Source organism: Carassius gibelio, chromosome A10 (assembly GCF_023724105.1).
Source record: "Carassius gibelio isolate Cgi1373 ecotype wild population from Czech Republic chromosome A10, carGib1.2-hapl.c, whole genome shotgun sequence".
NCBI classification, from domain to species: domain Eukaryota; kingdom Metazoa; phylum Chordata; class Actinopteri; order Cypriniformes; family Cyprinidae; genus Carassius; species Carassius gibelio.
Window position 1 is genome coordinate 21,071,546 of NC_068380.1, and position 26,807 is coordinate 21,098,352.

At 40.0% G+C, this 26,807-nt stretch overlaps 1 protein-coding gene across 9 annotated transcripts in view; it reads left to right on the plus strand.

The window, feature by feature from the left end:
* The window catches only part of LOC128021553 (PH and SEC7 domain-containing protein 3), a 106,693-nt gene that overhangs the window by 39,412 nt on the left and 40,474 nt on the right, over nucleotides 1-26,807 (plus strand). For 5 of the 9 annotated variants that reach the window (XM_052608847.1, XM_052608843.1, XM_052608846.1 and 2 more), the window contains 4 exons: nucleotides 10,866-11,057; nucleotides 20,787-20,867; nucleotides 21,275-21,387; nucleotides 23,405-23,463. In XM_052608847.1, the coding sequence (XP_052464807.1) occupies nucleotides 10,866-11,057; nucleotides 20,787-20,867; nucleotides 21,275-21,387; nucleotides 23,405-23,463 (445 nt within the window). Of the gene's footprint in view, nucleotides 1-2,641; nucleotides 2,837-5,529; nucleotides 5,747-10,865; nucleotides 11,058-20,786; nucleotides 20,868-21,274; nucleotides 21,388-23,404; nucleotides 23,464-26,807 lie in introns of those variants that run through there. The other 4 variants (XM_052608851.1, XM_052608852.1, XM_052608850.1 and 1 more) reach the window with 4 other exon arrangements.

Sequence of the window (26,807 nt, forward strand, 5' to 3'; positions counted from 1 at the left end):
CCATTACAGAGAATCTTATTAAAATAACTTTTTAAAATGGAGAAAAATGTGTCGAACCACTGTAAAAATGAGTGCAAGTGTTTGTTCTACACAACATCCGAATATGCTGTTTTAAACTCAGGGTAAGGCTTTCTCAATCCAACATTCAAAACTTGATAAAGTCTTGATAATCTTCCTTTATCTAGTTTTTCCAAAAATGTCATTTTTGCAAGCAACTTTATCTTTTGTCTGCTACAGACAGTCTAGTCTGCCATAACAATTTTAGAGATCACAGTATTTTTCTGAAAGCATTAACTGCAAACATGCAGTATTTACTCCTCATAAGTAATGGTGTGTTTGTGAATTTGGGAGGAAATGAATTGCTTTTCCAAGTTATCATGCTATTTATATCCATCAGCGCTTGTCCCCAGACCATAAGCCTTGTTCTCAGTAATGCTGATGAAAGCAGTCTTCAGTTGTTCTGCTCTGTGAGGTGTCACCCTTTACTTCCACATGGTCACACACACGCGGAGGTGAACAGTGTGTGTGGCAGGTGCTGATGTCATGTGATGGGCATCATGGGCTCTCAGCTGCTCTAGAGGAAGTAGCTCTCAGCAGCGCTCTGGGTTTGTGCCAGTGCTGGATGTGTGAGTCAGCACCAGCGCCCCGGTGCCAGGCGTCTGTCTGCTCACTGTCCCGCACACAGACCTGTTTCATCTAACAACCCTTCATTTCTCCACTCATACATTTTGCCTGTGTGTTCCTCATCTGTTTTGGTCAGTTTGGTTGGGGGTTATGAGTTCTCTTAATTTTGTCACTACATACCTCATTTACTACATCAGCCTCTTATTTATTGCATGTTGCATGCAAACTGAAAAACAAAATCCCTAAAATTAAATCAGGAGTTTACAAATATAATTCAAGTTATATCATAACACAAATGCGATGTTTCTAGCAGAATTCTCTTGTGATATTGTAGTGGAGTACCTGAATGAACTGAAGTCTGGTACTGTACATGAATGCGCTCTTAAGTGCAGTTAGTACAGTGAATGCACCTATCATCCTCAATAGTGGGGAATCATTTTGATTGAATTAATTTATATGGTGACAAACAAAACTTTCTATAGACATCTTGTTGGGTTCAGACCATAGACTGTGTAAGAACATGGATGTAATGTCTGTGTTGTCACCTGTAGGTTTCTGAAGAGTGTTTTTGAAGCTCAATGTGGGTGGAGCCAGTCGTTGCCATCTTAGCAGCGTGTCACCACCTGGACAAAGAGGCGGGATCTGTTTGCTGAAACCACGCCCACCTATCTCGACAGTGTTGACAGCAGTGGCAATCCTCCTGTCACTCAAGGGACCACGTCCTTAATTATGCAGAACTTTAAGACTTAATATAATTTTAACGGATGAGTTAAAAAATTCACCCCCTCACAGTTTTGTCATGAAGTGCAAAATTAGCTATGTAGACCAAAGCCACTTTTTGTACTAGGCTGTAAACACTTTTTTTTTTCTCCCGTAAATTTGGGCATTTTACCATAGGGGGTCTATGGGACTGACTCTCTTTTGGAGCTAGTCTCCAGCGGCCAGTCATTAAATTGCAGCTTTAGTCACTTCCGTGTTGGTTTCACGAGAGATAGCAGAAGGTTGCCACTTTGTTCAGACGTACAACTAGAGACCACCTAGAACACCACCAGCAACCAGATGCACTAAAATCTGCTCAGGACATCTTAGGAACCACATTGTGCCCTTCAGAAACCATTGAAAATAGCTTATCTGCCTAACAGCACTCCAGAAGCTGCCCACAACACCCTAGCAACCACCTAAACCCAATCAACTGCATATCAGTGTCCTAAAACCAATCACAACACCTTTCGTAATCACATACAGTAACAACAACTAAGCACCCACCCAGAATCAGAGCAACATTTATATTTCAGAATATGTAAATATCTAGCTAGATTAAATCTTATGAGCACATAGCATAGAACTGTACCTGAATGAGATCTGGAGACATTATAGAAAGCACAAGAAGTAAACCATGAAAAAGTGAAAGTGTCAGATGACACTTGTTTGTGTTCCCAGTGTTTCAGGATTCATCAGGCTGACGGCTGATCTGCGCTGCTGGGATTGAATTGATCAGCACACACCCTGCTAATCTACTGACCCGGCCAAGATCTGACTCTAGGAGAGAGATGCTGTGTGTGTGTGTGTGTGTGTTGGCTGACTCTAGCACGTCTGAGTTGTTGCTCATCAGCCTCATATTTCACCGGCCTGCCCTTGTGCCCAAGGCCGAGCTCTTTACAGCCACCACCTCATCACATGATAAAGCAGCAAAAACAACCGTACAGACGCAGATATCTGCACAGATCCTTCTGAAGGTCAACACACACACACACACACACGAATGCCCTGTGCTTTTGCAGGGACTTCTGCTGCAGAAACACTGGGAAGCATTCTTGTGGTAATCTGCTGGAAGATCAGGCTGTATCTGTTAGCTCGATGTCATCTGCTGTTATTCTGGCGCTCAGAAGACGCCCAGAGATAATCTGAGGTCAATCTCAGTGCGGGTGAAATGTGGGAGCAGGAATAGGGAAGTTAGAGAATGTTTGGAAAGGGTGGGGGGTGACATGTGCATGCTTTCACTTCATACTTTCAGTGCGAGGGAATTAAAAACGAACTTGTTCAGTGCTGTGTGGTTGGTCCACCATTCTGTAGTACAGATGGAGGGAGGCGCTTTCAGACCTTCATCTCAAGTCCTCTGCTCTGTTGCTGTTGCTGAACACTTTCTGTTACTCTGATCATCAAGTGTACATTCGTCTACCCTTGATATTTTTGGACTTCGGTCTGTTCTCAGGTCAGTGCCTCTACTGTTGTTGGCTCAGGATGGTGATGTGGTGAATGTCTTCACTGTTTGTGCAGGTTTTCTGTGCTGGGCTGGATCTGTCTCTCTCTTCTGTAGTAGTTGTGCTGGAGCCTTCTGTATAATTGAATTAAATCTGTAGCATTTTATTTCAGATGTCTGTTGTGGAAGAATGATTTCCTGCTTTAGTGTTATGGGAAAGAAAATCATTCAAAATCATTTCATATCCCCATGATACAGATCCTGCTGTGATATTTGGGGATTTGTAGGAAATGGCCTCCTTAATATGTATTCTGAAACGTGAAAAGCATGATTCTTAAATTCTTGATTGTGATTTCTATGTTTGTGAAAGATTCATCCATAAATACATTTGGTTTTTGAAATTTATTTGACCTTATGTTAACAACCACTGATCTATAATAGAGAGCTGGATTGCTCATGTCCTTGTTTTTATATCTCAAGTAGCCCTGTACGTTCTTACAACGCAAACATCCTATGCATGTAAATGGAATTTCCCCTGCGTATCAAAAAGTCAAGTTCATATTCATTACAGTATTTTCAATATATGACAAAGTGCCCAGTTTGAATAGTTTTGTGCTTTTTATAGGCGTACCTTAACTGTTCATGTAATTATGTTGTTTTATTGGAGGCTAACTGTAACATCTTGATGCAGTAAATGATTTAAACGTTGGTTAAATTAATAATTAATTAAACGCACACATGTCACATTCTGCTCTTAAATGGTAAAGCTAGTAAAACGCCACAGAATTTGGAAGAAGAGTCTGATATAGATGTTCCTTCATCAGGACATAAACAATACACACATCATAACATAATTCAGAGAAATAACGGCGACTACATATGGTACAGACTTAGACATTAAGTGTTATTTCCAAGATGATGCATGGTAAGCTTTGAAATTCAATACAATATAGAGCAGTATAGTAAGAGGATAATATTTGCAGTAAATTCTAATCAGTTTCTGATAATAATACCAGATAATATGTTCATGTTTAATATTTCCTGAATAATTATGTACATAAAGAAATATTGTGTTGGATATGATTTTAGGTTAAGGTTTTGGCTGTTTGGCTCGAACTCTTCTGGTGGATTCACCGCCGAATGACCGTTAATAACTCATTATACAGATCAGTGGTTACAACTCCATCTTCCAGCGAAAATGACAGTCCACTTTAAGCCCATGCCTTCACAATCAACAGCAAGCTTGTGCAATGCCCACATTGATTTCAAAATCCATTCAACAACCAGTGGATATAACTAAGTACCTGTCTTACATGTTTGTATTGTTTGGAAGAGAAAAACGTCACTTCTTCCATTTCATCTCAACTTTATCATACTTAATCCCACTTTGCATACTTCTAATTATTCAATGCCATTGTTCATCATTTAGCTCTGGTTCTTGAATTTGATTGGTGGTCCAGGGCTGGTGGCCCCAGAGCGTGATTTATCCCTCGTCTCTGGAACCGAGGAGGAATAATCGAGGGGAATACAGAACACAGACTGAAGGGGAACGAAGGCGATTCTGCCAATAGCGCTGACACACTTTATCAAGTTGCATTGCAGTATTTGTTTGTACCAATTAATAAAACATTATATTTACAGTTATCATACTTAAGTGTGAACGGCCCTTTAGTGGTGTTTTATTTCTGAAGGTTGCATTGACATGCCAGTAGGTGGTGACAAGTCAAGTCAAGTCACCTTTATTTATATAGCGCCTTAAACTAAATACATTGCGTCAAAGCAACTGAACAACATTCATTTAGAAAACAGTGTGTCAATAATGCAAAATGACAGTTAAAGGCAGTTCAAGTGACTGTTAAAGTCGTTGAATTATTCATGCAACCTATTCATTCAAAAACGCTGAGTTGTTTAGTAATGCCACTTCTGTGTTGCTTAAATAGCTTTGGGCTGGGTTATAGTTGGCATATTAAGCTTCATCAGTAAGTGAACAGTAACCCTATTATCACTTTATCATTCCTGCAGTTTGCTTTGCTTCTCAACAATGTCATTTTTACATGTTGTTAACATTAAGTATATAGTTGTTGTTGTTGTTTTTTGCATTGTTAATCTTATATTTTAAGCTTGGTCTCAACAATTTAGCCTTGGTTCTGACCAGTTACACAAGCTGCCTGAGGCCAGAGTGAATGTCTGTGTTTTAGCAGCACAGCTGGCCGGACACTCCCTTCAGGGCCCCAGAAAGCCCCAGCATTGTGTGGTCACTGTCTGTAGAACTGCTCTGCTGGTGAGAGATACACCAGTTTCCCTGCAAGAAGTGTGTTTCAGCACAGTGCACTTACGTCCTGATTGAGAGTTCATAACAATTCTTTATAGTCTGAAAATGATATCTGTATTTCACATAGTGTTTGAGTTAAACTGGAATTAACACCAGCTTTCTATAAGGTGTGGTCAGTTTCAGTTTTATAGTCGTGCTCTGAAATGAATTAAATGTTCTGGTTGTGTAATGTTGTTTCTGTTATGTTTAAAGCATTCCATGCATACCACACACATATGTGCATACTACATTCCTAGTAGCCTAGCTGTAGTGTGGTTGCACGCCATTGGGAACACATCCCAAGAGCTCCATCTGCTCTTTGTCAGTCTTTCAATTGTTCTGTGAGAGAACTTTTTTAAAGAAGAGGATGTTCCCGCTCTTCTTCTCCCTCCTCCTGTGCGCTGAGTTCTGGCGGAGAGCAGCAAGGGTTTGTGGGAAATGCGTGAGAGATGAGCAGACGCTAGTATGAGCCGAACTTTAAACAGCGCTTTATTTTCGTGCTTTAACCGGCGAGGTGTGAACTTTAACTGCGCGTCTCTGTCGGGATGTTAAGGAAAGCGTTGCGCGAGAGTTGGAGGTTTGCGCTCTGGACGTGTGCGTGAAATCTGCAGGTAAACAAAGACACTACTGAAAGTTTGATACGATCGCGACGCAACACATCAGAACGCGACGCGCTCTTTACAATCATTAAAGCTTGAACAGTTGACGCGCGTGCCGGTAACTTCTAAAAAGGAACGTTGCGTTCTGTTTGTGACGCGTCACGTCGCTTGCAGAAACGGTGGAGTGAAATGTTGTAATGTTTTTGTGAATCACAGTGAGCCTTCTTCAACTGTACTACAGATAAAAAGACTGCAGTGCATTTCGCAGGAAAGAATTCCACTTCTCATTTAAAAACAAAAAACAAAAACAAAACAAAAAACACGAATTTGTGACGGGTCCAGTTTTCTTTATGTACACAAAGCATACTATTTTTAGAGACCTGTTTCCTCCTTGAGCATCAGTGAGCGTTTGAAGTTTCTGTAATAGTTGTGTATGAGTTCCTCAGTTGTCCTCAGTGTGAAAAGATGGATCTCAAAATCAAACAGTCATTGTTGGAAAGGATTCAAATTCACAAAAGATTTCGGAAAACCAAAGAATTTGTGGAACCTAAAGTATTTTTATGAAGAACAGCTGGCAGTTTAACTGTTCAGGACAAACAAGGGTCTCATGAACAATTATCACAAAACAAATAAACAGCTGTGGATCATCCAGATGTAAACTTTTTTTTAACTATTATTTTCTCTTGTGGACTATATGTAAATGTATTTTATTTATTCGTCATTTACAGAACTTTTCTTTACAATATTAGTAGTTTTGCCACGAAGATGCATATAATTTTTTTATTCAGACAAAAATGAAATATACATTTGATACAAATGCAAGTATTAAACATTATGCATAAAATACAAGAACAGTAGCATTTCATTGGTCTACCTTAAACACATCATGATCTTATCCTGTTTGGAGTGTTTAAACAACTGTGCAATCTAATATATTAAATTGATATCATGGGTGTAAACTACCCTGGTAAAATGTGAGATTATGAGACATCTTAGACTGTGTTTACACCTGTATTCATGTCTGATGTATCTTTGAAGTGTTGTGTGCTGGTGTAGTGTGAACACAGATGCTTTGGTGATCTGTTTCTGATATGTCTGCCTCACTGTGGTGTAACTTCAGAACAGCAGGCTGTGGATTTACATCATGTCCAATATCTCAAACCCGTCTCTTCTTACTATTTATTCAGTATTTAAGGAGATTCCTATTTTAGGTATTGGTGTCCAATATTATTCTACTTGTTTTGCATTTTTTTCCAAGAATATTACATTGATTTGGCATTCAATTGCCTATAAAATAAGTCACTATTAAAGGAATAGTTCACTCAAAAATGCAAAAATGAAAATTTGCTGAAAATATTCTCTAAGGCCATCCAAGAAGGAGATAAGAATTTTGCATTGCATTATATCACATTGCAGTGAATGGGTGCCGTAAGAATGAAAGTCCAGGCTCATAAAAACATCTCAAGTGTTTTTAGACATGACTCCATTCCAGTTTTCTCCAAATCTGTTCTGATGAAGGCCTGAAATTTTCAGCACATTTTCAATTTTGGGTGAACTATTTCTTTAACAGAAGTCTCACTGGCACCACAAGTCTGTAATTAATGAATTTAATCCTGTTCTTTGAAATAATCCCAGTGTAAAAGTCTGAAAGGGTCATGGACAGGAAGGAAAACAATGCTTAATGCAGATTAATAAGATGCAACTAACTTATAATCATGGATAATTAGGTTAGCAAAATAAATAGGCGTTTCAAAACGTCAAGAGAAAACATTTCCTATTTATATCGTTGTTAAAATCAGAGGCCATGCATCCAAACAAAATCCAAGCAGCATTTTTGACAGAAATATACTTTATTTGTCACTCGGTAAAAGCTCATTTGTAAGATGCTAACATGGATGGATTGTGTAACATGTTGCCATCCTCAAAAACCATGAAAAAGAAACTGCACAAGCTAGACAAAAGTATAATATCTGTGGCAAATTGAAAAGCTTAACATTGATATATTCTCACTATACAATCACAGTTTATTCTGCAGTGGCGCCGAATCGTCTTTCCATAAATGCTTGATAATTAGCAATTTGCATTCCTATACTAAATGCTGAGAGGGCAAAAAAATAAAAAAATTAATGATGCTAGTAAATGGAGACAAGAGCTGTTTGGTGCTTGTATTGATATTTTTCCACGTGTTTTCAGTAGGATGTGATGCTGAAACCTCATCAGTGTTTAAAAGTTGCCAGTGTTTCACAATGAACTCTAAATAAGAAAACCGATTGTGATTATCCATTTTCTATTTACCTATATGCATAAAAAGCATTTAACATTTTGTCATTTAAAAAAAATAAATATTATTTGTACTATTACAGTGAGATGCACTTTAAATAAGTGTGGCAAATAACTTGAAAAAACCTTTAAGAATAAAAAGAAACATTGAAATACATATATTGTTATTATTGCCTAATACAGTGGATCTCAATTCCAGTCTTTGCGTAACAGCGCTCTGCATATTTTGCATGTCTTTTGTATTTGTAACATAATATACTTAACATAATATACCTCTGTAAATAAAAACAATTAATGCACTTTAATTCCCTTTGAATAGAACATATTGCTCCCTTCTAACTGGAATCATGGAGGGATATCCTGTGATGTTCCCTTCGCAGGGCACTTACATCTGAAGTGAAAAGAGACACAATCAAAATGTGCAGAGCGCTGGTTCACGAGGACTGGGATTGACAGCCACTGATCTTATAGTATCAGAGTCATCACTTAATGACCAAAGAAAAAGTTAAGCAGACACTTTCAATGTTTTAAATGTGTTTCTTTTTGTTTTTTTATGACTGTTTACTTGAAAAATTACATCCAAATCTGAACATTCACTTCATTCAGAAACACACGAAGGCTGTAATAATTGTTTTTAAACCGTTTTTAGACTGTTTTTCTCTTGTACTTATGTGATACGAAGAATAATGTGTGTTGCTGAAGACTGAATTGCCATATTTGTTGCATATTGAAAATAAATTGCCTTCAGAAACTGAAATTTAAAAAGTTTATCCACAAACAGATGTGCAGATATAGTGGGCTGCAACATCTCTGCTTCAGGAGCTGCTTTTACACACGAACCGGGTAAATTATTGTAAAATTGCCAGATTAGTAAATGCATCACATTTGCCATTTACACAAGCAGTGGCTTTCTGACTCTTTCTGTTAAGATACATTCACACATCAGCAATAAAATACCAATAAAATCTATGATGTAAATGACCTTTAAATGCTGCAGCATTTTCTTCATCCGATCAGATTAGGAAAAGTGCTTTTGTATCATTATCTGTTCAATTTGACATTTTTTTGAAGCTTCCTAGTTTCTGCCGCAGTATGGAATAATTTCTTCATCTCAGAGTGTTTATTAAAGGACGTAGAGATGTGGGGGCGTGTTTAAATGAGGGTGGGGATGAGTCTTAACTTTTATACAGTCTTTGGATTTGAGACTTTAGTCTTTGCAACTTTAGGGGTCTTATCTATTCACAAACAGCCTGTGACACTCCAAAGAGAAAGGAAAACTTGAAATTGCATCATATGACTGCTTTTATTGCCTGAAGCAGACCTCTTACTTCAGTCCTGACCCTGGAGGTACTTAAATTAGCAATCTACAGCTTCACACATCAATCAATCTAATTAAACAATTTTCTGTTATACTGAACATTGGATATGGTATATTATTTGCGGCGTTAATTTAGATTATTGTATTTTCAGAGTAAAGTAACAAAACAAACTCTGTAAAACATAGGTTACAATAGAAGTTAATAAAGTGAAATAATTTTTTTAAAACTCAATTTTCTCTACCTTTTTTCGCTTCTCAATTGGTGTCCATAACAGTGGGAATGTTTCTGTACTAGGGACACATGGGAATTTATATTTGATATGAACATTTAAGAAAACTGACAGCTAATGTCCAATCCAATTAGAGAAGCAGAATAAACTGCTGCCACCAATATCTGCCACCAGTTGTTTTATTTTCTACAAAACATTATGAACTTTTCCTAAAATGAGATTTGCGTGTGTGTTGTCATTTGTTGTGGCTCTCAACAGATGGCACTGTTAAACTGTGTGTGGTGACTTGAGGAAGACTGTACTAATGCAGTAGATAAATACAACAAACTCTTCAACTTCAGAAACCAGCCTTAGTGAGCAATGCTGTTTAACAGTTTTTATGGTCATTCATCTGTTCAACTATGAATTCATGCTCTGACTGCACAGAGAAGACATGAAAACGCATTTGTCTGTTTTAATAACTCCCTTCATTGCATCTCAATGTCACGTCTCTGTTCAGATCTCAGATGAAGTTCTGTTTGAAGGATCATAACATTCTTCAGATGCAGTCCTTCATGACACGGCTAGCGTTAGTCTGCATTGTCCTTCAGTGGCTAATGGCTCTGAAATGTTGCCAGAACCAGAATAACACAGATTGGACTGTGAGATCTTGCATGATGTCATTGATGTGGGAGGACAGCGGGTGATGATCGTTACATTTGTTTTTGTATGATGTAGTTCTGGTTGCTATCGCTGTTGGCAGAAGCCTGTGGTGACATTGGTCTTCTGTAATGTCGGCCGGTTGATTTGGGCTTTGCATTTTGTTTCTCTTGTGAAATGAATCTGATGGTGCGGGTGGGGAGAGTGCAAAAATGGGTGTTTCTGTTTTCAGCAGGAGATATCGGACAATTCCTCAAAATTCACTTATACAGGATTAAATGGATGAGCGAACATCATTTAGGCAAATTAATTAACATACTATTCACTGTTCTCTAGTGTCATGTGAGGCTGTGCTGGAGTTCAGCCAATCACATTCAGATCTGCCTCTGTTCCAGTATGCAATGTTTGCTTTTTATTTACATCCCAATAAACATCCCAATTAGTTTATTATTATTATTATTATTTTATTTTTTTTGATAGTTTTGCTTCACTTGGAAATACATCACAGTAGGGTTGAAGTCAATTGCCGTTTATGTAGAATGCAGAACTTTTCAGAGAAGATTTTAGGGGCTACACAAAAAGCTAAAACATAGAGTGCTAAATAAAGAAGTGGCAATAAAACATCTAAATATGAAAATCTTTTGTGTGTTTGTGTGCTGTGCAGCAGCGATGCAGGGCTAAATGACATGCTGTCAGACTGGGACTCAGACATGGATGGTGTGGAATGTCTTAAGGACACCGATGTTCTCCACAATGGCAGCCAAAAAGACCAGGAAGCTGCCCGACGTCTGGCCAGACGGCTCTACCACCTGGAAGGCTTCCGGCGCTCGGATGTCGCCAAACATCTGGGCAAGAAGTGGGTGCATTCAGTCATAAATTTAGTTTAGTTTATCACTGTGTTTTCCTCCACTCTATATTGTCTTTGATTGGACACCTGTAATGCACACCGAAGAACTAGAACCTCTCACTAGAACCTGAAGAAAAACTTTGAACACTGAATAAGTCCAGCAGTGTCTGTCATTGTCTATGTAGCTAGGCACATGCATGTCACATACTTATCGTTATTCAGGTGAAAATGTTTTCTTTGCACTCAGAACTAGATTTCTGTTCCGTTTAGGGCACAATTCAAAGTGGAATGACCATGAGCCAAGCAATCCTCACTGATGTTGCAACAGTAAAATGTTGCAAATTGTGCCATGGGAAAAGTATTCCAACACATACATTTCCAGTGTTTCTTGAAAGGTTAAATTCATTTAATTTTATAACTTTGTCATTTGAGTGCTTAACTCCATTTTTAAGAGTGGCACATGTAATCAAAATATGTTAAAGAGTTTAAATTAATTTTGTGTACTTCAGTATTTGGCCAGTCAGCATTTAGCTAACGCCAATACAAGAGTGTGTCTGCACAGTGCACATATTTATGCCAGATTTATTTTGAATAAATTCCAGTGTTTTCACAAAAATGCTTGTATGCATGTTTCAGTGGCAATCATTTGTATTTAATAATGTTTAAAAAACAATAAAAAAAAAAAACAGTTGCTGGTCCCCATTGACCTTCATTGAGAGAAAAAAAGTATATATATATATTATTATAAATGGGGACCAGTAACTGTATGGTTACCAAAATTCTTCAAAACATCTTCTTTATAGCCTTAAATGTTATTTAATTCCTTATTACTGCAATATTATTTTATAATATTAAGCTGCTTTGAAAAAAATATATAAATAAACTCTGAATAAATAAATGCTTTAAATCAATAGAAACTTAATTCATTGTATTTCCAATTGATTTTTCAATTACATAGCTCTGCCCACGCCCCCAAAATGAATCTTACACTTTCAAAAGGCTCCATTGGCACATCCTCAAGTATGATTAAATTAGCATATTTTTTCATACCAAAGATCTTGTTAATACAAGCTTTTGCTAATGCCATTCATCCATTTCGTAGCCTACATACAAGCATATTAAACAACAGCTCAATGTATGTCGTTTTCTAGTTTACTGTGGTGAACTGTGCTGACAGTTATTTCTCAGACATATTTCTTTGTCTCTCAGAACCAATCAGATCTGTGTGTGACCTGAGTTCAGTGACTGCATTGGAGCAGTTCAACACCCTCAGCCCCTTAAAGAACAACCGATAGGCCTATATGTTCATCCCTTACATTCTCAGACAAACTAGAAATAAAGGTTTCAACATACAGGCACTCATCCATATTCATAAGCACTCTCAGTGCCAGGCACAGTACTCTAGAGGAGAGCATCATTACTTCAGTGTGCTCTTTAGCACCGCCTCCACAGCCCTGGACTCATCCTGTCTCACTCTCCCACTGTCTGCAGACCATCTCTGTCCATAGCAATGCTCTCATCCTGTCCTAATTTTACGCTGTCTGCAGATCATCACTGTCCATAGCAATGCTCTCATCCTGTCCCACCCCCCCGCTGTCTGAAGACCATCACAGTCCATAGCAATGCCCTCATCCTGTCTCACTCTCCTGCTGTGTGAAGACCATCACAGTCCATAGCAATGCTCTCATCCTGTCTCACGCTGTCTGGAGACCCTCCACTGTCCATAGCAATGCCCTCATCCTGTCTCATTCTCCCGCTGTCTACAGACCATCACTGTCCATAGAAATGCTCTCATCCTGTCTTACACTGTCTGAAGACCATCCCTGTCCATAGCAATGCCCTCATCCTGTCTCACTGTCCTGCTGTCTGAAGACCATCACTGTCCATAGAAATGCTCTCATCCTGTCTCACACTCCCGCTGTGTGAAGAACATCACTGTCCATAGCAATGCTGTCATCCTGTCTCACACTCCTGCTGTGTGAAGAACATCACTGTCCATAGCAATGCTCTCATCCCGTCTCACTCTCCCACTGTCCAAAGACCATCTCTGTCCATAGCAATGTTCTCATCCTGTCTCCCACTGTTTGAAGACCATCCCTGTCCATAGCAATGCCCTCATCCTGTCTCCCACTGTCTGCAGACCATCACTGTCCATAGCAATGCTCTCATCTTGTCTCACTCTCCTGCTGTCTGAAGACCATCACTGTCCATAGCAATGCTCTCATCCTGTCCCATCCCCCCACTGTCTCAAGACCATCACTGTCCATAGCAATGCTCTCATCCTGTCTCCCGCTGTCTGAAGAACATCACTGTCCATAGCAATGCCCTCATCCTGTCTCACTCTCCCGCTGTCTGAAGACCATTACTGTCCATAGAAATGTTCTCATCCTGTCTCCCGCTGTCTGAAGACCATCCCTGTCCATAGCAATGCTCTAATTCTGTCTCACTCTCATATTGTCTGGAGACCATCCCTGTCCATAGCAATGTTCTCATCCTGTCTCCCGCTGTCTGAAGACCATCACTGTCCATAGCAATGCTCTCATCCTGTCCCATCCCCCCACTGTCTCAAGACCATCACTGTCCATAGCAATGCTCTCATCCTGTCTCCCGCTGTCTGAAGAACATCACTGTCCATAGCAATACCCTCATCCTGTCTCACTCTCCCGCTGTCTGAAGACCATCACTGTCCATAGCAATGTTCTCATCCTGTCTCCCGCTGTCTGAAGACCATCCCTGTCCATGGCAATGCTCTAATTCTGTCTCACTCTCATGTTGTCTGAAGACCATCGCTGTCCATAGCAATGTTCTCATCCTGTCTCCCACTGTCTGAAGACCATCCCTGTCCATAGCAATGCCCTCATCTCCCGCTGTCTGCAGACCATCACTATCCATAGCAATGCTCTCATCCTGTCCCATCCCCCCGCTGTCTCAAGACCATCACTGTCCATAGCAATGCCCTCATCCTGTCTCACTCTCCCGCTGTCTGAAGACCATCACTGTCCAAAGCAATGCTCTCATTCTGTCTCCCACTGTCTGAAGACCATCACTGTCCATAGCAATGCTCTCATCCTGGATCACTCTCCTGCTGTCTGAAGACCATAATTTCCATAGCAATTGCTCTAATTCGGTCTCACTCTCATGCTTTCTGAAGACATCACTGTCCATAGCAATGCTCTCATCCTGTCTCACGCTGTCTGCAGACCCTCACTGTCCATAACAATGCTCTCATCCTGTCTCCCACTGTCTGAAGACCATCACTGTCCATAGCAATTGCTCTCATCCTGTCTCACTCTCTCGCTGGCTGAAGACCATCACTGTCCAAAGCAATGCTCTCATCCTGTCTCCCACTGCCTGAAGTCCATCACTGTCTATAGCAAAGCTCTCATCCTGTCTCACTCTCCTGCTGTCTGAAGACCATCACTGTCCATAGCAATTGCTCTCACCCTGTCTCACTCTCCCGCTGGCTGCAGACCATCACTGTACATAGCAATGGCCTCATCCTGTCTCCCACTGTCTGAAGACTATCAATGTCCATAGCAATGGCCTCATCCTGTCTCACTCTCCCGCTGTCTGAAGACCATCACTGTTCATAGCAATGCTCTGATCCTGTCTCACTCTCCTGCTGTCTGAAGACCATCACTGTCCATAGCAATGCTCTCATTCTGTATCACTCTCCTGCTGTTTGAAGACCATCACTGTCCATAGCAATGCTCTCATCCTGTCTCACGCTGTCTGGAGACCCTCCACTGTCCATAGCAATGCCCTCATCCTGTCTCATTCTCCCGCTGTCTACAGACCATCACTGTCCATAGAAATGCTCTCATCCTGTCTTACACTGTCTGAAGACCATCCCTGTCCATAGCAATGCCCTCATCCTGTCTCACTGTCCTGCTGTCTGAAGACCATCACTGTCCTTTGCAATGCTCTCATCCTGTCTCACTCTCCTGCTGTGTGAAGACAATCACTGTCCATAACAATGCTCTCATCCTGTCTCACTCTCTCGCTGGCTCAAGACCATCACTGTCCAAAGCAATGCTCTCATCCTGTCTCCCACTGTCTGAAGACCATCACTGTCCATAGCAAAAGCCTCATCCTATCTCACTCTCCCGCTGTCTGAAGACCATCACTGTTCAAAGCAATGCACTCATCCTGTCCCCCCCGCCGTCTGAAGACCATCACTGTCCATTGCAATGCTCTCATCCTGTCCCCCCTGCCGTCTGAAGACCATCACTGTCCATAGCAATGCTCTCATCCTGTCTCACGCTGTCTGCAGAACATCACTGTCCATAGCAAAGCTCTTATCCTGTCTCCCGCTGTCTGAAGACCATCACTGTCCATAGCAATTGCTCTCATTCTGTCTCACTCTCTCACTGGCTGAAGACCATCACTGTCCAAAGCAGTGCTCTCATTCTGTCTCCCACTGTCTGAAGACCATCACTGTCCATAGCAATGCTCTCATCCTGTATCACTCTCCTGCTGTCTGAAGACCATAATTTCCATAGCAATTGCTCTCACCCTGTCTCACTCTCCTGCTGCCTACAGACCATCACTGTCCATAGCAATGGCCTCATCCTGTCTCCCACTGTCTGAAGACCATCACTGTCCATAGCAATGCTCTCATCCTGTCCCACTCTCCTGCTGTCTGAAGACCATCACTGTCCTTTGCAATGCTCTCATCCTGTCTCACTCTCCTGCTGTGTGAAGACAATCACTGTCCATAACAATGCTCTCATCCTGTCTCACTCTCTCGCTGGCTCAAGACCATCACTGTCCAAAGCAATGCTCTCATCCTGTCTCCCACTGTCTGAAGACCATCACTGTCCATAGCAAAAGCCTCATCCTATCTCACTCTCCCGCTGTCTGAAGACCATCACTGTTCATAGCAATGCTCTGATCCTTTCTCACTCCCGTGCTGTCCAAAGACCATCGCTGTCCATAGCAATGTTCTCATCTTGTCTCCACTGTCTGAAGACATCCCTGTCCATAGCAATGCCTTCATCCTGTCTCTCGCTGTCTGCAGACCATCACTGTCCATATCAATGCTCTAATCCTGTCTCCCACTGTCTGAAGACCATCACTGTCCATAGCAATGCCCTCATCCTGTCTCACTCTCCCGCTTTCTGAAGACCATCTGTTACAGCCACTGCTATAACACAAAAGAGGGATGACACAACGGCTCGATCAAAAGGGGAATTTATTAATTAAACGGAATATAACAACAAGTGGGAGAAATTAGACAGGAAAAATAAGAAGGATAAACACAGAAGAGAGCTCAGCTCCGACTCGGGACGGCCGCTCAAGTTCCGCCCCTGAAGTGTGGGAACTTGACTTCCTTTAAGCTCACGTAAATAGTCCACACGTGTAGAGGATCTGCTAAATCAGAACAATGGTAAATCACGCTTTACCTGCCCCTAGAGGGCAGGCAAATACATAAATATACATGCATGTAACACCTTCATCCCCCAAAAGTGAACCGTCACCACAAGAAAGTGCATCTACTAAAAGACACCTTTCTCAAAAACATACGTTACCCACAGGCCTATCCAATCCGGGATAGGGCGTCAGCGACCACGTTGTCCCGACCTCTGACATGTTTAATGTCAAGGTCGTATGGCTGCAAGTATAAACTCCAGCGCATAAGACGCTGATTAAAATTGCGCATGGAGTTCAAAAAGATAAGCGGATTATGATCACAATACACAAGGATCGAATAACAGCTGGACAAATACACCTCGAAATGTTGAATCGCAAGAACTAATGCTAATGCCTCCTTTTCAATGGTAGAATACTTTAACTGTGCAGTATTAAACTTTTTAGAAAAGTAACACACTGGGTGTTCCACATCATCAGCACCCATCTGCTGGAGGACAGCTCCCGCCCCAACATCGCTAGCATCCACCACGATACTGAACTGTTGTGAATGGTCAGGTGCGGCCAACACTGGGGATGAAATCAACAGAGATTTAACATTTTCAGGCCACTTTAATGAAACTGCAACCCTCTCGAAATGACAAAAATACTTCTCAACGTCCTTCTCACAAAAAGGAGGGACCATCCTCCGATTTCGGCCGACATCAAAACCATCAGAGGCAGCGTGAGCAGCCTTAGAGCTCATCTCTAACTCCATTCGTTTCAAAGCAAACTGATGATCAAGTTCACGCTTTCGCAGCTCTAATTTGGCATTCTCTAACTCCAATTCTTTTTCTTTAAATGCCAACTCTTTCAATCGAATAGCATTCTCACTTACCGAAGGATCAGCCACTTCCTCCACAACACTAACGGTTTCTAATGGCATTTGTAAAACGCCTAACTCCACCAGACAGCCTTTAAGGACGTTTCGCAAAGTTTCCTTCAAAGTCTTATACCTAGGAGCGATTTCGACTTTATAAGACTCTGCAATTTGCAATAACTGCTCTTTTGTATACGATAAAAGCAGTTCTTCAGAAGGAGACTCCCGAAATACATCAACTACCGAAGTCATTTCAACACACGTAGGCTATTCACCAAAAATAACGAAAATAATGGTTTCAACACAATTCAGAAAAATACTCAAATGAAACCACTAAATCGTTTTCACAAATCCTAAACTTTACCTGTCAAAACTAAAGAAAACAAAGTGATTTTGGCCGCTACACGAAATTATCACGCATGATACGAATTAAGAATAAACTTCACTTACCGATTTAAATTTACAAAGTGAATAACCAAAAGCGATCCCACAACACACGCGTATTTACCCCATTTAACATTAAATTAATTCCCTAGTCTTCAGTGGCGTTAGGGGCTCGAGGCCACTTTAAACGCTAAAATCATGAACACCTGCACACCAATCCCATTAACAAGATCAGCTGCCGGTGAACTGAAGCGTGCCTCCACTCCGAATAACCACTAAAAATAAAAAAGGCAAAATAACAAAGTGGCAGGTTCAAACCTACCCGACGACTACTGACTAAATAGGGCAAACACTCACCTGGGACGCTCGTAGTTACTCACAACCGAAAAGTAAATCGAACAAACACGACGAAAACACGGCCATACACATTTTCTTCCCTCCCACACTAAACAGCTGAGAAAAGAAAAATGACGGACGAGCCCCCAATTATGTTACAGCCACTGCTATAACACAAAAGAGGGATGACACAACGGCTCGATCAAAAGGGGAATTTATTAATTAAACGGAATATAACAACAAGTGGGAGAAATTAGACAGGAAAAATAAGAAGGATAAACACAGAAGAGAGCTCAGCTACGACTCGGGACGGCCGCTCAAGTTCCGCCCCTGAAGTGTGGGAACTTGACTTCCTTTAAGCTCACGTAAATAGTCCACACGTGTAGAGGATCTGCTAAATCAGAACAATGGTAAATCACGCTTTACCTGCCCCTAGAGGGCAGGCAAATACATAAATATACATGCATGTAACACCATCACTATCCATAACAATGCTCTCATCCTGTCTAAATTTTACGCTGTCTGAAGACCATCACTGTTCAAAGCAATGCACTCATCCTGTCTCACTCTCCCGCTGTCTGAAGACCATCACTGTCCTTAGCAATGCTCTCATCCTGTCTCACGCTGTCTGCAGACCATCACTGTCCATAGCAATGCTCTCATCCTGTCCCCCCCGCCGTCTGAAGACCATCACTGTCCATTGCAATGCTCTCATCCTGTCCCCCCCGCCGTCTGAAGACCATCACTGTCCATAGCAATGCTCTCATCCTGTCTCAAGCTGTTTGCAGACCATCACTGTCCATTGCAATGCTCTCATCCTGTCCCACGCCCCTGCTGTCTAAAGAACATCATTGTCCATAGCAATGCTTTCATCCTGTCTCACGCTGTCTGCAGAACATCACTGTCCATAGCAAAGCTCTTATCCTGTCTCCCGCTATCTGAAGACCATCACTGTCCATAGCAATGCCCTCATCCTGTCTCACTCTCCCACTGTCAAAAGACCATCGCTGTCCATAGCAATGTTCTCATCCTGTCTTCCACTGTCTGTAGACCATCACTGTCCATAGCAATGCCCTCATCCTGTCTCCCACTGTCTGAAGACCATCACTGTCCATAGCAATGCTCTCATCCTGTCACACTCTCCCGCTGTCCAAAGACCATCGCTGTTCATAGCAATGTTCTCATCCTGTCTCACACTGTCTGAAGACCATCCCTGTCCATAGCAATGCTCTCATCTTGTCTCACTCTCCCGCTGTCTGAAGACCATCTCTGTCCATAGCAATGCTCTCATCCTGTCCCATCCCCCCACTGTCTCAAGACCATCACTGTCCATAGCAATGCTCTCATCCTTTCTCCCGCTGTCTGAAGACCATCACTGTCCTTAGCAATGCCCTCATCCTGCCTCACTCTCCCGCTGTCTGAAGACCATTACTATCCATAGCAATGCCCTCATCCTGCCTCACTCTCCCGCTGTCTGAAGACCATTACTATCCATAGCAATGCCCTCATCCTGCCTCACTCTCCCGCTGTCTGAAGACCATTACTATCCATAGCAATGCCCTCATCCTGCCTCACTCTCCCGCTGTCTGAAGACATCACTGTCCATAGCAAGTCTTTCATCCTGTCTCGCGCTGTCTGCAGATCCTCACTGTCCATAGCAATGCTCTCATCCTGTCTCACTCTCCTGCTGTCTGAAGACCATCATTTTTCATAGCAATGGCCTCATCCTGTCTCACTCTCCCGCTGTCTGAAGACATCACTGTTCATAGCAATGCTCTGATCCTGTCTCACTCTCCTGCTGTCTGAAGACCATCACTGTCCATAGCAATGCTCTCATCCTGTCTCACTTTCACACTGTCTGCAGACCATCACTGTCCATAGCAATGCTCTCATCCTGTCTCACTTTCACACTGTCTGAAGACCATCACTGTCCATAGCAATGCTCTCATCCTGTCTCACTTTCACACTGTCTGCAGACCATCACTGTCCATAGCAATGCTCTCATCCTGTCTCACACTGTCTGCAGACCATCACTGTCCATAGCAATGCTCTGATCCTGTCTCACACTGTCTGCAGACCATCACTGTCCATAGCAATGCTCTCATCCTGTCTCACACTGTCTGCAGACCATCACTGTCCATAGCAATGCTCTCATCCTGTCTCACTCTCCTGCTGTTTGCAAACCATCACTGTCCATAGCAATGCTCTCATTCTGTCTCACTCTCCTGCTGTCTGAAGAAATTCACTTTCCATAGCAATACTGTCATCTTGTCTATGTTTTTTAATACATTGATCAAAAGGTATGGGAACCATGAATCTCAAGCCATATAGCAGCACTCCCTCAAACTTATTCACATGTCTTTGTTTGCTTTACTTTGCTTTATACGGCTGTGGTTCCTCTTCTGTCACCCTCTCTATTATAGTGTTGTGTCACAGTAGATTAATGTCTTTTCTGGGTTGTTCATCACAAACTAGTAAAATGCTCTGAACTTCAGTATGTCTGATTTCTGTCATGCTGATATTTCACACACACACACACACACACACACACACACACACACACACACACACACACACACACACACACACACACACACACACACACACAGAGTATACAATGAAGTGATGTGTTATTACAGTGCCCACAGGCCTTTATCAAATGTGATTGCCAGATACCATAAACCTTATGAGCATGAGCTTACAGTATGTCCAGTTGAACTGTTGATAATGTAAATGTGTTTTTTAATCCCTGTGATAATGTCATATTTATTTTATGTTTGTTTTCACAGTAATGACTTCAGTAAGATGGTTGCAGAAGAGTACCTCAAATTGTTTGAGTTTACAGACATGACATTGGACCAATCACTCAGGTACATCTCATGTCAAGTGTTTGTCATTCAGTTATTGGACACTTTTACAGTCTCAGTGTGTGTGTTGCTGCTGTTTTGCAATGACTAAAATTCGGCTCATCTGGTTGTATGTTTACAGTCTTTAACTCCAATGTTAAATAATATATTTTTTCTTTCAACAGTGCCACTCATTTATTATACATTTTAAATTAATGAATGTTTTGCTGAAAAGTTTATTTGTAAATGATTGTCCTCTCCACACACACAACATTGTCAAGTTTTTACTGTAATTTGAGCTTGTATTGGCTCTTTTTATCTTCTATCTTGCATCTGGACCTGATTCTGGACCCCTGATGAGTCTTAACACTCAAGCTACAAGCAAAGCTTGAAGTTCAAGGTCATGTTATATTGCTCTTTTTATGTTGCAGATGTTTTCTGAAAGCATTCTCACTAATGGGCGAGACACAGGAGAGAGAGCGGGTGTTAATTCATTTCTCTAATCGGTACTATCAATGTAATCCCACCGTCATCACTGCACAAGGTACTTCATGTGTCATCCTTACGTAACCTTTCTCATTTTCTCATTACTTTTTTTTTTTTTTATTTCAGATCAGTTTAATGTGTAAAGGGTCATTATCATACAGTGGTGGTCAAAGTACACAAATCAAGTACTTGAGAAAATGAACAAATGCCCTTATAAAACATTACTCTAGTAAAAGTACAAGTACTCATTTTCAATTTTGCTTGCTTAAAATTACAGAAGTACTTGATTTTATAATGTTCTTATACTTCAGTACTTATACTTGTACTTAAGTATTAAAATGTAAAAAGTAGTGATAGCTGAATCATGTTTATTATTTAGTCTAGCCAGCACTAGTCAGACTACACATTAATCTGCACTAATAAAACTGATTAATGAAGACATTTAATATGCATTCATGTGTAAATAAGCAAACTTTACTACCAAAACTTATTGTACACTACAAAGCATTAAACTTCAGTATACTAAAATATCCATTTGCTAATAATTAAAGTGTGGAAACAAGTGAAATATACATGTAGTATTTTAATATTGCGACAAATCTAAATTTGTGTAATTATGTATCTACAATGTACAGAGGTCACATGGGAAAAAATTTACTAATGTTTAAAGATGGAAGTTATGCAAACATGCTAGTTTTATGTAATTTTAAACGGCTACATCAGTGAGGAAAATGCAGTAATTTACATTATTTTACCTAATGTAACCTACCCTGTATAGACATGACACATAACCCTTTTACAGCAGATTCACTTTACAAATAACTGATAACTCCACAAATAACTCTTCACCTAAAACTTAACAATAATAAATACTAAAATTCAGCAACTTACTTTTTACACCATTGTTTGTGTTTCGGTGATATCTCGGTTCTTTGCCGTTCTGACCGGATCATTGAATCGGTGAATTGTTGATTCAAAATAAGCTTCAGTCAGGTCAGTATGATTCACAAATGAATCGTTTAGTGTGATTTGTGAACGAATTCAGCAGGTTCATTGGAAAGAATCATCTTGTCCACAAATCAGACATTGAAGGGAAAGTAGAAAATATGATATTATGCTTTAGAATGCTTTGAAGTAAAAGTCTCCCAAAATAAAGTAGTGAAAATAAATAATACTTTTCTGTTACTGTTCACCAGTTATCGTAACCCTAGCACAGAGAAACAGCCTCTCACTTTATATTAGGATCCTGATCACCTGGGTGGAGTTAATATCATCACATATACAGCTGAATGCACATTATCCTTCTATTACATGGCTGCTAACTAAATAACAAATAAATGGATTGTGAGATTAGACAAAGATATGAGCTGAAGTTAATAATGTCAGAATATTCGATACAACAGTGAAGTATTAAATGGGTATTTATGAAATGGTTTCATTTCAATGTTAATGACTGTTTGTAGAAAACAAATAATATGAATAAAAGAAATATTGTCATAAGGACCATTATTTAAAGTAGGTTTTCAAAGACATTCCCATAAAAAACTGTATATTGTGATATATATCGTTACAAACTAAAATGTCAATAATGTAGCGATATACATTATATTTTGGCTTTACATCGCTCACTCCTCTGAGAGAAGAAAGAGACAAAAACATGAAGCTAAAAAAGTTGCCAAGGACTGTTTAATGCCTCGGGTTATACAAGTAACTCCATATGAAATCTCTAAATAAAACATTGCACAACATTTGTTATCTGTTAGATATTTCATATTCCCCTCTTCAGTAATTCTCCATCAAACATGATTGGGTTTAATCGCTTATTCAGTATCACAGTGTCGTGTTTCTTCCATAGCAACCATCTTAGTAACAGCTATGACCAGTCTATGGGTAAAAAGCTAAACCATATCCTTGTTGCTAAGAGTGTTGCCATGGAAGTGATGTTAGTCTTTCTCCTGACGCAGAGATGAATGAGTGCGTGATATCAGAAGTTATGATAAAAATAATGTTCAGTCTCTTTGAGCTGTCTCTGAGTGTGTTCACGGTGTGACCGAATGTTTCATTGATGTTTGCAGATGGAGTTCATTGCCTTACCTGTGCTCTAATGCTGCTCAACACTGACCTTCATGGCCCAGTAAGTGACCTCTGACCCTTCGCTAGAGTTGCCTGTATTAGTAGCTACATGAAAACTGACCGTTTGTTCCATCTTTGCCATAAGCCATGAATGCATTTCATGCATTTCTTTGCAATAAGCCTTTGCCATGAATGCAGACGCCGTTTGAGCCTGTTATAAATTTGACCTGAAAAGGAAAACAAAAAGAAATGATTCAGGAAGTGCCATTAGTAGCAGCAGTACAGTGAAGACAGAAGAAAGTTATCTACCCCCCACTACTTCCTCAGTGAAATGTGAGGTGCATTCTGGGTTCTCTAAGAATAGCTCCTCTCATTGGTCTCCATGGTGTTTGATCATGTGTCTTGGAGCTTGCAGGACGCCGTGTTGTGAGCTTGACACGTTCAGGAGAACGCATGTGCCATGGAGACGCAGAGATCTCCTGCCCACGCCGCAGCACTTCTCTAGACGCTTTCATTTCAAACATTTCTTAGTTTCATGTCATGTGGGTGAATACAGCTGAAAGTTGCACTGCTCTGGATCTTTTCAGAAATGTATGCCAGACGCCCACACACAAATAAATACATGGCTACGTTTGTGGAGGGAAGCGTTATGCATATCACAGGTTTATATAGAGACAGAGCAGGTGCAGATGGGTAAATCTCAACGAAACCTGTCCTGCTTTGAAAGAAGATATGTATATTTTACATAAAGAAAGCAGAAGTTATTTTGTGGAACCAATAAAGACTTCATGAGCTGTTAGCTTTGAGGTCGACTACTGTATTCCTGAAAACTGACAAAATTAATATTTAGCAAATAGATGCATTAAGATTTACAGTCCAGATTTGTGTCCACTGGCGTGCTCTTTAGAATGAGAATGAGCAATGACAAACACGGTTCACAGCTGTGTCATGACTGAAGCCTGAGCCAAACCTCATGTTTCAAAAGGACATACACTACCACTGGGTTCAGAGCAATTTTTTTGAAAAACAACAACAAAAAATTATTTCAGCAGTGATGCACTGATTCTGATTAAATGCTAAATAAAAGACTTGGATATTGTTATAGAACGTTTCTATTTCAATTAATTATGTTCTTTTAAGCTTTCTGTTCATCAAAGAATAAAAAAATGTTTTTGCATCGAGAAATGTTTCAGCAAATCAGCACATTAGAATGATTTCTAAAGGATCGTGTGATGCTGAAGACTGGAGTAATGATGCTGCACATTCAGCTCTGATCACAGGAATAAATAATGCAATAAGCCCCAAGAAGCCATGGTTTATGGTGAATTTATAATAGCATAGGGGTGTTGTTTGGCACAACCCCCTTAGCTGTTATAAATTTACTGTAAACCACGGCTCCACAGGGTTTATTGCTTTTATAAAGCAGTTATTCCATAGACGTAGTAAGGTTTCACAGAATAAAACAGAGTAAATATAGTGTAATGATATTAATAACTGTATTTTTCCACCAAACAATGTATTTCCTCAGACACAGTTGTGGTTCTAAAACCACCGAGCAACACACAGATGAAAAAAAGGTGTATGTTAGTAGAGTAATTTACAACAGCTTTGAACGTGTTTTATAAATTACATTTTAAGTTATAAAAAGTAGTACAGTATTTCACAATAGTACAGTTTTTACTGTATTTCTGATCAAATAAATTCAGTGTTATTAAGCAGAAGAGGCTTCTTTCAGAAACATACAAAAGGTGAAATAAAAAAGAAGTAATTAAAAGGCAGCACGTATCAAGCCATGTCCTGTGGTCTTTTTGTGACAATACAATAACTGCATTTTCCAATAACGCAAAAATCGTATTATAATTACGGTAATACATCGTGGAATCCTGTCATTCTGTTTAAGAATGTTTTCTAAATATAAAGAAGCATTAATTGCATTCATTGTAACAAATACATGATTTATTCGCAATTTAATTGAAATAGTTATTCCTTGCATTACAGTAATGAGAATGAAATTATGGAATAAACACACATTTGCATTTTATCCATGAGCGTGGTATCTGGTTACTGAGCAGGACTCAAATGTTGTTGTTGTTAGGTTTTGTTTTTTAGAGAATGATTTGTTGTTCTTGCAAAACAGTGTTTTATTCTCAGTCAGTCTTTGCTGACTTTGTGATCCGTGTCAAATCAGAAAGAGAAAATGGCTTGGTGTGCTGTTAAAGTGATGGATGACAGGAGGCTGTAGCATTACTTCACAAGAGCTTGTGGAATCGTGTGTTTGGAAGCAGCCTGTGTCTCTCTTTGATAGCTTGTGCCAGTCTGAACAGAGCCATCCACCTACAAACTCGGCTGGTGCTGGCAGGAACAGTAAAGTCAGTGGAACAAACACCGTCTGCGCTTTCTTTTAGACTCCTTCAGTCTCTGTCTATGACATTATAAAAGCAGCAATCTGATGCTGTGAAGGAGAAAGCAAGGTTCAGACAGAGTAATCGTAGTGCTGTTCATTTGGTGAAATGCCGCTCTGGTATCATGAAGTCATTGCAGCAATTGTAGGACTATGAAACGGCATTTGTGCTGCTCTGATGCTTTCTCTTCTTGTTTCTGCGTGATCTGTTGTACCAGCTCTATGAAAATGGTGAATAGTTGTTGATTTTCCCCCACATGATTTTGCTTTCTCACAAAACAAAATCATTCAGTCAAGTAAAACATTTACCCCCAGTTTCACAGATTGATCTTAAAAAATATCAGTGCCTTTGTTTTGTCTCAAGATGCACATCAATGTTTTTTCTAAGACATGTTAATAAAAATTACCTATTATGGCCTAATCCTGGATTAGTCTGTGTGAAACTGGGCCTTAAACGATATAATAGCTCAGAGATCAACAGCAAAGTAGTTCAGAGTAAATGCTCATGGGGTGTTAGTCATTAGTTACTGATTACACACTCAGTTAAATAATTTCATGCCATTGGATTAGATCAGTTCTGGACTGTAATAGATATTCTTAATTCTGTACATTTAGTTAAAGCAGTACTTAATCAAGTGCATCAGTCTGTGATTATTATTGCATGAGCGTGGAATTATATGGTGTCAGACGTAATTTATAAAAAAATCTGAAATAAAACAATATTTTGCTTTGCATCAATCAATAGACAAAATAAAAAGAGAAAACAGTTATTTAAAAAATCAAGTATTTTTTCTTTGCAAAGTTAATTTATTTGATTATCCAAAAATAGACCTTACATATAGACTGCAGTTCCAACGTTTGGGCTTTTTAAACATTTTTTTGAAAGATGTCTCTTCTGTTCACCAAGGCTGCATTTATTTGACCAAAAATATTTTGATATTTTGAAATATTAAAATTCGAAAAAACTGTTTTTATTTTGATATATTTAATAATGCTGCACTGAT